The sequence below is a fragment of the Lutjanus erythropterus genome, chromosome 18 (assembly GCF_056507025.1).
Source record: "Lutjanus erythropterus isolate fLutEry1 chromosome 18, fLutEry1.hap2, whole genome shotgun sequence".
In the NCBI taxonomy this organism is placed as follows: Eukaryota; Metazoa; Chordata; class Actinopteri; order Lutjaniformes; family Lutjanidae; genus Lutjanus; species Lutjanus erythropterus.
The window spans coordinates 30,484,521-30,497,077 of record NC_139334.1 but is presented as its reverse complement, the minus strand read 5'-3'; the positions used below and the strand labels follow the sequence as shown (position 1 = coordinate 30,497,077).

General features: G+C 42.7%; 1 protein-coding gene across 1 annotated transcript in view; it reads right to left on the bottom strand.

The window, feature by feature from the left end:
- Window positions 1-12,557, bottom strand: part of sptbn5 (spectrin, beta, non-erythrocytic 5) — a 59,881-nt gene that overhangs the window by 21,335 nt on the left and 25,989 nt on the right. Inside the window, exons 28-49 of the mRNA XM_084742186.1 lie at window positions 11,913-12,012; window positions 10,935-11,105; window positions 10,670-10,834; window positions 9,557-9,646; window positions 9,274-9,410; window positions 7,635-7,821; window positions 7,378-7,487; window positions 7,164-7,254; window positions 6,354-6,470; window positions 5,880-6,037; window positions 5,657-5,789; window positions 4,906-5,051; window positions 4,701-4,815; window positions 4,500-4,610; window positions 3,583-3,762; window positions 3,284-3,487; window positions 2,978-3,127; window positions 2,798-2,902; window positions 1,204-1,392; window positions 850-1,005; window positions 578-769; window positions 396-491 (exon numbers count right to left, since the gene is read on the bottom strand). Coding sequence (XP_084598312.1) covers window positions 396-491; window positions 578-769; window positions 850-1,005; window positions 1,204-1,392; window positions 2,798-2,902; window positions 2,978-3,127; window positions 3,284-3,487; window positions 3,583-3,762; window positions 4,500-4,610; window positions 4,701-4,815; window positions 4,906-5,051; window positions 5,657-5,789; window positions 5,880-6,037; window positions 6,354-6,470; window positions 7,164-7,254; window positions 7,378-7,487; window positions 7,635-7,821; window positions 9,274-9,410; window positions 9,557-9,646; window positions 10,670-10,834; window positions 10,935-11,105; window positions 11,913-12,012 — 3,103 coding nt within the window. The remainder of the gene's footprint in view (window positions 1-395; window positions 492-577; window positions 770-849; window positions 1,006-1,203; window positions 1,393-2,797; window positions 2,903-2,977; window positions 3,128-3,283; window positions 3,488-3,582; window positions 3,763-4,499; window positions 4,611-4,700; window positions 4,816-4,905; window positions 5,052-5,656; window positions 5,790-5,879; window positions 6,038-6,353; window positions 6,471-7,163; window positions 7,255-7,377; window positions 7,488-7,634; window positions 7,822-9,273; window positions 9,411-9,556; window positions 9,647-10,669; window positions 10,835-10,934; window positions 11,106-11,912; window positions 12,013-12,557) is intronic.

The window sequence follows — 12,557 nt, the reverse complement described above, 5'->3', positions numbered from 1 at the left end:
ACGTGAACAACAAGAGTGCAACGCCGTTATACCAACATCCACACGACAGAGATGGGACCAAGTTTTTGCTATGAACAACACAAGGGAAATTCCTTAACTTGTGAGCTCCGAGTCCTTCACAAGTTATAATACGCTCCTCCCCAGGAGCTGGAAAAGGCTGGACCACCCATAATCTGTATTATAAACAGGGGACAGAGTTTCTGTGTCTGACAAGTGAAGCCAAAGCAGAGGTGTCTTAAAATCTACATTCTATCTAATGGCCTGCAGGAGGCGACTCCACTGGTTGTAAAAAGAAATCTGATTGTACATCACCTCAGGAGAAAATTATCATTGTGGGAATCAAATATGATTGTTAGTTAGAGGACAAACATGAGACAACCACACTGCTCCCTCACCCCGTCTCCAGTTCCTCTGAACTCGCTGAGTTTCTTCAGCAGCTGAACTCCGTGTTCATAATCCTTCCCAACATCTCCAACATTAACCATCACCTCCTGCAACAAACACACAGGCCAGAGACAGACATTACACACTGTAAACACACACCACACATTCCTTTGTGCTGCCATCCGTCTCCTACCTTGTGTCTGATCCAGGTCTCCACCTCTTCAACTTTCTGCAGGAACTCCAGAAAGTCTCTGTTATCTTCCAGAGCTTTCCCTCTGGTGGCCATGGCCTTCTTCAGCTCCTCCCAGTGGAGCTCCAGGGTGGCTGCACTCCTCTTCACCTCCTTAGACTTCAAGTGGCGAAGGGAGACCAGCTCCTCCCCAGCCTGGAGGCACAGAACATTTTAAACTCACATCTCATCTCATCATGTCTAACTTGACGTCTTCTTGTCTCCTCTGATCTTACCAGCAGCACTGATCTGATGATCTCACTGTGAGCCAGGATCTCCGCCTCAAACACCTGATGTTTCTGTAGAAGCTTCATCTTGGCCTGCAGGTTGCTGAGGTCGGCTTTACCGTCCTCCGCCATCTTCTGCATCCGCTCAGACACCCACTCCTCAGCCTGACACACAAAAACATTTGCTGAGCTACACAAGAAAACCCCTGTATGAACTGCAAACAATTTAACTGAAACAACCAAAACACAACTGAGATATTGTTCTTTTCTTTTGTGTCAGTAAAATGGTTAATGGTAAAATGGTAAGGTGGTACATGGTTTGTTTATTTAAAGATTAAAGTCTCTGACTGGTTGGTTTGTTACCTCCTCAACATCCCGGTTGAAGATGCACAGCATCCTGGAGAGCTCCAGCTCCTCCCTGCGTTTGACAGACAGCTCCTTGATCCTGTCACGTCGCTGGAGGAGGGCCTTGAGTTTGGTTTTGACCTGTCCGCTCTTCTCTCTGCTCAGCTGCTTCTTCAGCCGCTCGGCCAGCTCCTTCAGAGACGACAGCTACAAGGAACAGAAGGAGGGAAGATTTAGATGATCTGATCATCTCCAGGTAAAGGTCATGATGTTGGCCTAAAGCAGCCGAGCAACAGAGGAGGCTCAGTGGATGGAAGTGACAAACAATTACATTAGTTATCAAAGGAGATCACATAGAACAGCCTAAATGTGTGTGATTTGGTTAAAGATAGTTCAGAGATACTTTAGAAACTAATTAATGCCTTCAGACAGACCTTTTTTTTATGTGTTTGGTGTAGTCAGAATGTATGTCAGCACTAACAGGCTATACTGGCTCAATGTTTAGTGTCTGTTGGATGGGGGGGGGCTCTGAGCTCTGGGGGGAGGCCTTAGGTCTCAGCTGTTGGTCTTCCGCTGCCTCAATGTGCAACAAATAACATTAGTTTGGATTCAAATTAACAACACAAAATTCGCACAATAACACAAGCAAAGTAAGCTGCACAATCTATCGTTTGAGCATCGTCATCGCAATGTACGTGTGCGCAATAGTCACATCGCAGGTCCTGCAATGTAGGAGGCAAACGAACTCATCTAATTTAAAGGTACCTGACACACACTGCGTGCTGTGATCCACCAATCACAATCGTTCTTAATCGGTTTGCCAAAGCAGACCACGCCCCTGCATATGGAGTGAGTCGCAAGATCAGTGCAGGTTAATTGTCCACAAGATGGCAGCAGTAACATAAAGTGCTATTCAAGTCATCTGGTGAAAATTCCTATATTTTTTCATATCGTAATATATTTCTCAGGGTTATAAAGAATCGCAATGTCAGTTTTTTCCAATATCGTGCAGCCCTACTAAGTAACCAATTGAGGCACCGGTAGACCAACAACCTTCTATCAGAAAGATCTGACTGACAGCAAAGGAAAGCTGTGAAATTATTCTAAATATAGCACACAGTTAAACTCATATTGAATTTTTTAGGTGTCTAAAATATGTTTTGGTGCCAACCCTGTCCACAGCAGGACATTGCTTCCATGTTGGTACCTCTCAGAGAGATCTGTCATGCCCATACAGTCTGGAGAAATGGTCTAAATTGCAAAAAGTGCTGTTTTGTTAAACTAGGTTTTGTAATAGTTATGAATGTTTATTTTTAAGTTAAGTCTTTGTGGATTTCAATCCAAATTTCAAGCAGTTTTAAACAAAAACAACAGGCTGCAAAGTCATTAAGTAGTAAAACACCAACATGTACATTAAAAGTCAAGCACCAACATATTGTGAGAGGACACATTACTCCTTCAGTTATCCATAAGTGTCTAAATTATTAGTTGATTTAAAGCCCAACAAATCTGAAAAACAACATCATCTGAGATGAAATGATTGAATAAAAAAGTACTGAAAAATTAAGTAAATAAAAATAATGATAAGAGATAAAACAGAGGCAGAGCAGACCTTGTCCTCTTGTGAGCTGAGAAGCTTCTCAAAAGCTTCATGGCGTTTGATCAAACCCTCTGTCTCATCAACCGTGTTTCCCAGAGTGCTGTTCTGCAGCAGGATCTGTGGAGATTTGACAGCTGATCAGACACTGAATGTTCTCATTTCCTCAAGAACAAACACAGAGAATGGCCGAACCTCCTGCGAGCTGGACGTTTTGTCCACGCTGTTCACATCTCTGTAGAAGACCTGCTCCAGGTGGACGGTCTCTAACCAGTTCTGTCTCTTGTTCCATTGCTTCTCCAGCTTGTCTCGCTCCGCCTGCAGGGCCTCCAGCTTCTCCAACACCTGCAAGAACCATCAAAGCACCCAGTGAGTCATTCGAAAGAAAATCGAATTACTAATCATATCATGTAAAGCTTTTCAAACCTTGAGAACATTAAAATTGTCGTGTTTTCAAGGATTTCCAGCACCAGTTTTAACCCTGGATTTAAAGTGTCTCACCTCCTTCCTGTGTGTCCTGTCCTGTGTCTGCAGCTCCTCCCCCATGTCCACAGCCTGCTGGTACGTCTCCTGTCTGGCCTCCATCTCAGCCCACAGCTGCTGGTGCTGTGCCAGCTGGAGATCGGCGGTCCCCACGTCGCTGATGCTTTCCTCCGCAGTCATCGCACCAATCAGCTGGCTCGACCACAGGAAGTAATCCTGCACCTGCAGAGCACAGAGACTCATGGGTAAGATCTGAGAGGAATCGCGGGATTATTGATGGTGTTTAATCATTCATCTGTCCCTCTGTCTGTCCTCACCGTGTTGAGGAACGTGTATCTCCGGCATGCCAGTTTTAGCTCCTCCTCCCTCTGCTCTGCGTGGTGTCGGAGCTCCTCCCATCGCTCCACCACCTCCTGCTGCACCTCCTCCAGGCGGACCTTCAGCTGTGGCGTGCAGAGGTTCAAGATGGAGTCAACGGCATCCAGCTGTTCCTGTAACTATGACACACAAAAAATACACATCTCATGGATGGATCAATATCAACGTTACAATAAAAGTCCAGTGAACTGTTTCATTATGACATGTTGTGAATCAGGCCGTTACTTTTTTGTGCTCAAAACTTTATTTGTCATTCCTCACCCGCTACCACAGGCCTATTCAGTGACTTTTTTAGAAGGACCAAATTTTAAAAAAAGTAAAGCCAAGGGACCAGACATTTACATTTCCTCTATCTGACCTGTACAGTCAGGATTTTAAATGTGTAGAACAATTGTTTCTACAATTTATTACTTTTCACAAATGGAAAAGAAACATTATGTACAAAGGTTCAGGAAAAAAATAAGACACTTGTGTAATCCTAGATTAGAAGTAGTTTGTTGTTTTAATCCACAAAATGTTGCATTTAATCTATTTTCATTCAGTTTGACTCCTAAAAGACAAAAACAATGAAAGGCCAAACTGGCCAACTAATTAAATGATGATCTTCTAATAAACTATGTAAATAACCATAAATTTAGAAAGTTAGCAGGTCATTTAAATAAAAACACAATGATATATTTTTGTAAATAATCAAAGGGTCAGATTGAGGTTGTTAAAGGTTCAGATTCTGCCACACTGCAATTAAAACCCTAAAAATAATACTGATAGATGATTAACTGGTGGTAGATGTTGTGACAGATGTTCTGATTAAACATGAATGATTACTTCTCCCCTCTCTCTCTGTGTGTGTCTGTACCTGCTGCTCTGTGAGAGCCAGCTCGTGGAGCAGAGCTTCATGTTTCCTCAGCTGTGACATCACTCCTCGCAAATCCTTCGCCATGTCATCAGGGATGCTCTTCTGTCGCTCCTACAGCGAGAAAGAAGGAATGATTTTCAGGATTTGACTTCACCATGTCTGTCTGGATGGATGTGATGTACTGACAGACAGACTCTGTACCCGGATGAGAGTAAGTGCGTCACTCAGGTCTTGATAAAAGCGGTGAAACTCCTCAGCTCTCTGCAGCTGAAACTGGCGCTCTCTGGCCACGCCCTTCAAGTCCTCCCAGCATGCACTGCAAAGAAACAACATCAGAATTCATACAAAGAAAAAAGAAGACAGGAAGGAGGAAGAATCGTGTGTGTGTGTGTGTGTGTGTGTGTACCTGAGCTGCTGCAGTGCCTCTCTGATTGCTGAACTCTGTGGATGTTTATTGCGGATGAGTCGAGCAGCCAGGTCACTGCAGCTCTGCAGTCTCTCCTCTCCAACCTCCAGCTGCTTCAGGAAACCTTCAAACTTCCCACGAAGCAACTGAAACATCACACACACACACAAACTGATGACTTCACAGCGACTTTAAACACCTTTACAAGCCATATCATCATCATGACTTCAATCCTCTCCTCTTTAATATGAAAATTAATAACAAAATCTCCGCTGGTAGTTTAATTTAATAATTGTCAAATAGATACAGAGGTGTCTTTTTTTTTTGCATAGTTCATGATTTTTCAGACCACGCAAAAACTGCAGTATGGTCCTTTAAATACACTATAAGTACTATTAATAGATGAGTAGATAATACAGTGGAGGCCAACCAATACTAGATTGGCCTCCATCGTAGGTTTACCTTACCTTATTTTATTGTATAAATGTAGTTATTTAAAAATGGTGACCAGCGTATGGAGTTAAGAGTAAAAATAAACTTGACCGAGCTGTCTGATGAACAAACTCTGCAACAGAAACACTTTTAAAATGAGTTTAAGAAATATCCTCAACAATCTCTACTGTCACTTATTGGCTGACATACAGTATACAGATCGTGATGAATCTGTAATAAGCCAGGATCAGGCAATAATTTCAGGCTGTCTGGTTTATGTGTGGGTCTTTAGCACAGGATCCTGTTAACGAGGTGTAACCTGAACATGCTGGTAGTCGTTGCCGAGGTCCTGAGACTCTGCAGTCTGTCTCTGCTGGTTCATCCAGTCCTCCAGCTCTGATGACTCTCGAATGAACTCGTGAAGATGGAGGACCTCCTTTAACCTCTGACCCCTGACAGGACACACATGGAGAGTGAGACACACGGGTACACAGACAGGTGGGAAACACTCTGAGCAGTTTGTGTAACAGTCGTATGTTTACCTGAGAGCAGCCTGGTGCTGCAGCTGCTGCTTCAGGCTGCTGAGGCGACTGTAGGGCCTGTTGAGCTCCTCCAGGCTCCAGTTCTGAACCGCCTGCTCCACCTGGTCTCCCAGCTGCTCCACCTCCACCTCCAGCACCTCCAGCTGGCCCTCCACCACCTACAGCCAGAGAAACATCAGGATGCTGTTCACAGATACAACATGCAGCTATGTTTCACCTTTTCCCCATCAGACAGTCTGTGAGTTTAAAAAAAATAATTTGAAACAAAAAAGTAAATAAACTAAAAATAAACTTTGGAGAATAAAATTTAAGTGTTCTACGCAAAATATGCAGCAGAAAAGTGGATAAATACAAAGTGAACTATCTGTGAGTTTCTGTAAAATTCAGTTTCACTTTGAGAAGTTTCCACAGGGAACGATCTGGGATTCCCATTCATTTTGGTTAAGTACAGACCTCTCAGAGTGTGTGTCGTACCTGGTGTTTGGTGAGGAGACTCTGCGTGGCCAGCTGGTCTTTGCCGTAGTCGTCGGTGTTCACCAGACTGAGTGTCTCGGTCAGCCTGGACTCTAACTCTGAGCAGTCCAACAGCAGCTGCACAGAGTTCAAATTCAGAGTCAAAATTCAATTCAAAATGCTCCCAAATCAAATGTACAAGTGTAGCGAACCTGCTGGACTGTTCTCTCTCTGTCAGCTATAGGTCTCTGAGCAATGGAGCAAATTTATGGCTTTACTTTGCCATTTTTCACTTTTTTAAAATTAAACTTATCATCATGCAGTCCACACAATTACATGCCGACAGACTTGGAACATGTCTTTACACCATGTTCTCAGCCTGAATCTTCACTGTAGATCCTTAGGTTGGGGCCACGTTCATGTGCACATGCACACTGTCTGTGTGTGTGGTGTGACCGTGTGCAAACAGCATGTGGAGGCTTTGGAGACCTGGATTATGTCAGACGAGCAGTATGGAGGAATTTTATGGGTTTTTTTTTGTGGTTGTTTTCTCCATTTGAAAACTGATCCCATTCACTTCCATTGTTTGGGAGATTCTGCAACACTGTTTTCCTGTGAAACTCCAGCAGCGTTTTGCAGACTAAGAAAATAAATCCAACCCAATGACCGAAATACATCATGAATCTGTCAAACTCTGAGAGAAAAGGCAAAAAATAATAATTCCTGAAACTCTTCGTTTGTCAAGTTGGGCTGTTATAAGGCTGATACAATGCAGTCTGAGGCTGTCTTGTTCTTTAAAACCTAATAATCACATCTGTCTGTCCTTCACACCTGTTCTCTGGTGATGGCCTTGCTCAGGTGAGCTGCTCTCTTGTTGCAGGACTCCTCAAGCTCCTCCCACTCTGCACTCAGGTGCTTGCACCTGGAAAAAAGTAGCAGCAGACAGACAGTCCACACAGTCATTTATCACAGAGAAGAGAAACTTCTGATGTGAAACACAAAGGAAAAAAAGCACATTCAGCTCTGAAGACAGAAGCAACAGCACCTCTGGAGCACTTCCTCTGCTTCTGATTTGCTGGATTTGGCCAAGCTCCGCCCCTTCTCCAGAACATGGTTCAGGTGTTTTCGATGGGCGTTTACTTCCGCCTGCAACTCCTGAACACACACAGGTTGAAACAGGTTTGTTAGGGTTAAAATACACATAAAGAATGGATCTTCATATGCCACATCTCTCTTTATGTTCACCATCATTACATCATTTTTTACTTTTTCTACGTTTTGAAGTCTAAATCCAGCTGGTACCTTGTGTTTCTGCATGAGGCTGATGGCTCCAGCCAGAGACTTGTCGTATCCTGTTGATCCAGAGGCAGGAACGTGTTCAGAGATCCAGCTGAGCTCCAGGTCCACGTCGTGATAAAACCCAAACAGCAGCACCGAGGCCTCCAGCTGAGCTCGACGCCGGTCCAGAGGCTTCTGGAGAGACTTGAACCTGCAGCACAAAAGCTCGTCAAACCAACATCACCTGCTTCATGTCCCACTACATGATCATAAATTATCTTATGCGTTTTTCCTCTTGGTATTTTTACTGCTCACTCCATTTTCATGAATTACATGAGCATGTTCATACATTAATTTATTGACAAAGGACAGAATCAGAGTCCTGCAGCATCCAAACTGAGCTGAGAACCAGAACTGGCATGTTGCCCACAATCATTTCTAAGGTTGCAACTAATGATAATTTTCATAATCGATTAATATGTTGATTATTTTCTCTGGTTGATTAATTGATTAGTTGTAAAGTCTATAAATTGTCAAAAAATGGTGAAAAAATGTTGATGACTGTTTCCTAAAGTCCAAGATGATGTCCTCATATTCAGTTTACTGTCATAAGAGTAAAGACACCAGAAAATATTCACATTTAAGAAGCTGAAATTTTGACTTTTTTCTGAAATAATACTCAAACCAGCTCCTCATTTATGAAAATAGTTGGTGATTAATTTAGTAATTGTTTCAAAATCGATTAATCTTTGCAGCTCTATGTCACATCCTGGCCTTCCCAGAACCATTTATGAAAGTCCTGCAACCCCACTTGTGATTAAACACACATGCACAGTCACTCATGTGTGTTCTTAACTGTCTCTGCATCTGTGCTCCTGCTGCTTAAGTGTTTCCACGGTGACAACGATGTGTCTTGCTTGTGGTTATCAAAAGCTAATACTTTTTAGCACTTTTTACTGCTAACATTATTCTCACAGTCTCTGATCATAACACATTTCTCCGAAATATGCAGCTTTGCCTTTGAGAATATGTTGTCCACTGGCTATTTTTGCCTTTATGTCATCCATTTTTAAGCTATCAGATAGTCTCCACTGCTGTCAGATCAAACACTGACATCAAAAAGGCTTCACAATAAAATCCTCGCAGCTAATTAGTTCTGATACAGTCTCACACAGCCAGACGTCTCTCCACAGCGCTCAGTGCTGGAGAAAAGTCTGCTTCCACACATTTTGCTACAGAGAAAAAACACCCTGCCTTGTTTGCATTTCTTCAAACCAATCACAAGTATCTTGGGCAGCGCTAAGCCCAGGATGCAGCAACGGTGCTGCTGCAAAATGGTGTCGATGGGGAAAATTTGCATGCTGGCAGGTGAGCTCTGGCATTACATTGACTACATCACTGCAAAAGAAAAGCTAACAGCTGTTAGCCTGTTTATGTTTGTGCCATTAGCATCCCAGGTGCTAATTTGCCATTTTCAGAGTGCAAGTTGCACTGCCTGCTGTTGGTTCATTTTTATCCTTGCCTGTGAATTTATATTTATTTTTTTTTACCCATTAAACAACTTTTTGTGGGTTACCTGCTGGTGCCACACTGCTAGCTAGCATGGTTAAAATCAGTATTATCAAATCTGCTGTTCCAACCTCCCCCTGGAGAGTGAACTCACAGAGTGAGGTACGTGTCGGTCTCCTGGAGGATCCTCTGAGAGTCAAAGTGATTGGAGGCAAGGTGTTTGGCCCTGCTGACGATGGAGTTGATCTTCTCTGCCAGCTCTTTGGCGTCCTGCTCCAGCTGCTGATGCTCCTTCACGCAGAAACACAAGAGTTAACTGACCACTAACAGGCTCCGGTTACATAACAAATACTGTATGTGATTAAACTATACTGGACCATCACAATCCCATATAAGATGACTGCAGATCTATTAGTGTTAGCCTCGTGTGGCCTCACCTTCAGAAGCTGCCGGCTAGAGCGGAGGTCGTGACCTTTGGCAGCGTTGTTCAGCATCCACTGGATGGCCTCAATCTTCAGCTTGGCATCCTGAGGAGGACGGAGGAATGATTTTAACCAGGCTAACACAGAAAACTCAGTATGAGTAATTTGCATATTTTAATGTCAAAGTTGTCTGGGTAAACTCTGACAGAATGTGTTTCTCTGTTCTTAACAGGCTGAACGTTTTTCTCCAGCAGTGATGATATTTAGCTAAATCTTAATATGTTGTTTGGCTAATCAGCTAGACAGTTAGCTAATTTGCTAGGTGGTTGGCTAGACAGTCAGTTAATTAGCTTGTTGGCTGAGTTACTAGCTAGCTATACTTGTTAGCGAGTCAGAAATAAGGTTATGTTATTTATTTAGTTGGTCAGTCAGTCACAACTCATGATGAGTCCACTGGCTGTTCACCAGCTGTTAGTTGTCAGTGCAAAAGATAGTTTGTCATCCTGATGTTAGCCAGTCTGTCGCCAAGCTAAATTAAGTTAGTTTGTAAGTTTTAATCAAAGTACTCATCCTGCACACTGAACCATATCTCCTCCATGTCTCCTCACTTGTTTACAGCTGGTCAGTTAGCTAAATGGTTAGCCAGTTATCTGTCAGCTGGTGAATTAGTTAGCTGATAAATTCAGTCACTTAATCAGTTCTGCTCTGGTGCGATCCCAGAGAAGATTATGAAAAAAGAACAGTCTTCATTTTCCTGCTTCCAGATTTTTTTTCATTATTTCTGATATTGCTTCTATGTTTTAAGATGCTTTGCCACTTTTAAACACAATAGTACCAGGAATGTCTCTAAACTAGAATAGATATCCTGTTCACTCTTCATTTTGAGGTGATTTTTTGGGTCAACAGTTTGACCTGTTAAATCTGTTGTTTTGTTCCCCTGTTGTTGGATTGGTGTGCCATGTCCTTCATTAGCACTGATCGGTTAGCTGTTAGTTAGCTGAGTTAGTAACAAATGAAGTCATAGTTAGTCAGGTTTTAAGGGCTGAGTCAGTCACTTATGGGTTCAATAGCTGAGTTAGTCCAGATTCATTTTAAACCTCTGGTCAGTTTCTTTTGTCAGTGTTTTACCTGCAGCAGCTCCATCAGCTGCTCCTGCTGTCCCGCCTGTCTCAGTTTGTCTCCTCTGTCAGCCATCTTGTCCTGTAGTCTCCTCCAGCGGCTGCTGAGCTGAGTAGACTTCCTCATGATGCTCTGACTGTTGTAGTGCTCTTCATCGAGCATCTCCTGCCCCAGCTGCACATTTAACACACACATGCTGTAGTGTGGGTTTACATGATGTGACGATGGGTCAGTGAAGTGTCAGTGAACTGGGAACCAGTGAGCAGCAGCTTACCTGAACCAGTCTATCCAGCCAGACCTGGTTCGCCTGCATCTCCTTCTCAGCCGCCTCATGTCTCTTCAGCTTTCGGAGGATGTTGGTGGGGTCACGATACGACTCGTCCTCCGCCACCTTAAACTTCTCCTCCATCCACAGCAGCAGCTCGTCTGAATCTCTCTGGAACTCCTGCAGCACAAAACATCAGCAAAACTGATCCCATCTATCCGTCAATCAATGATGATTGAATTTACATTAAAATATGAAGATATGCCACTTGCTTAAGTTTTTTTTTTCAGCAGGAATTGTATCTCATGTTGTTTACTTTGAAGCTCCTAGTAACTAAATGTGAACCACACACCAAACTACGGCTTAACGATTTAAAAAACATCTAATTGTGATTATGTTTAACTTTTTACTTGTGATAAAATTTGCAACATTAAAGGAAATGATCTTTTTTACATTATTATTCTCATTTTCTGGTGGTGCTGAAGTAAACGCAGTGGGCTCATTAAAATCTAAAGGATGGACTTTCTGTGGAGAGCGGGAATATAATCAGCAAATTTCATCAGAATCTGGTGGTTTGACTGAAATATTCACTGGTCGACAGTGACGCTATAAGAGAGTTTATAAACAGTTATTTGGGGCGCCCCTGCAGCTCAGTTGGTAGAGCATGTGCCCCGCCTGCTGAAGCTATTGGTCTTCTGCAGCAGTCGCTGCCTCGATTCCCGCCTGCAGCCCGTTTGCTGCGTTTCATCCCCTCTCTCTACCCTCTTTCCTGTCATATCTTCAGCTGTCACTGTCAAAATAAAGGCAAAAAATCTTTTAAAAAAACCCAAAGCGATCACTAAAAACATTAGGACTCTGTCTGTTATTTTTCAGCGTAATGAAGTTTGTCCTGAGGTCATTAGAAAGACTGAGGCATCAGGACAAAAGTGAAAAAACAGCTATAGTTTTTATATCAAATGCTCATGATAATATGATGACAATAACTACCTGATATTTCTTTGAGGCCAGCAGCAGACTCCTCCTCTCCCTGCTGCTCTCCTTCAGTTTCTTGTTGGCCTTCTGGATGCTCCTGCTCCTCTCTTTGATGCTAAAAGATAAACAGATTACACACATATCACTGTTAGTAAGGTAGTTAGCTTTGTGTTGGACTTTAATGTCTTAAAGTTTGTTTCATGTTTGTTTTGTAAAGCAGGTACAGCATTCATAAAGCTGACAGGCTGTAACCCCACTGATGCAGAACTGTGCAATAACTGTACATACCTATATAACAAATATACATATTTTATATGGATCCCATTAATTAATTTGTTTTTTTAATGACCCAGACATGTAGAGAATGTGCAGCTCCCCTCAGCTTCACGGAGTTTTATAGTGAGTTTCAGCTCATCGTTTTGTCTGTGGAGTCCCAACTTGACAGTTCTCTCTCATCATCTTCAGAGAAAAAGCTGTAAAAAGTTACTGTATACTACCTGCTCTAAGGATGATCAAACATCTAAATTTGGACTGATGACAAGTCTAAAAGTACAAAAAAAATACACAGGAGCAGTAAATGATGTCATAGGCCTGTCAAGTCCTTATATGCACAGCCTAAATACAACCTTGCTTTTAAGCTCTAGATCAAAATACTGACAA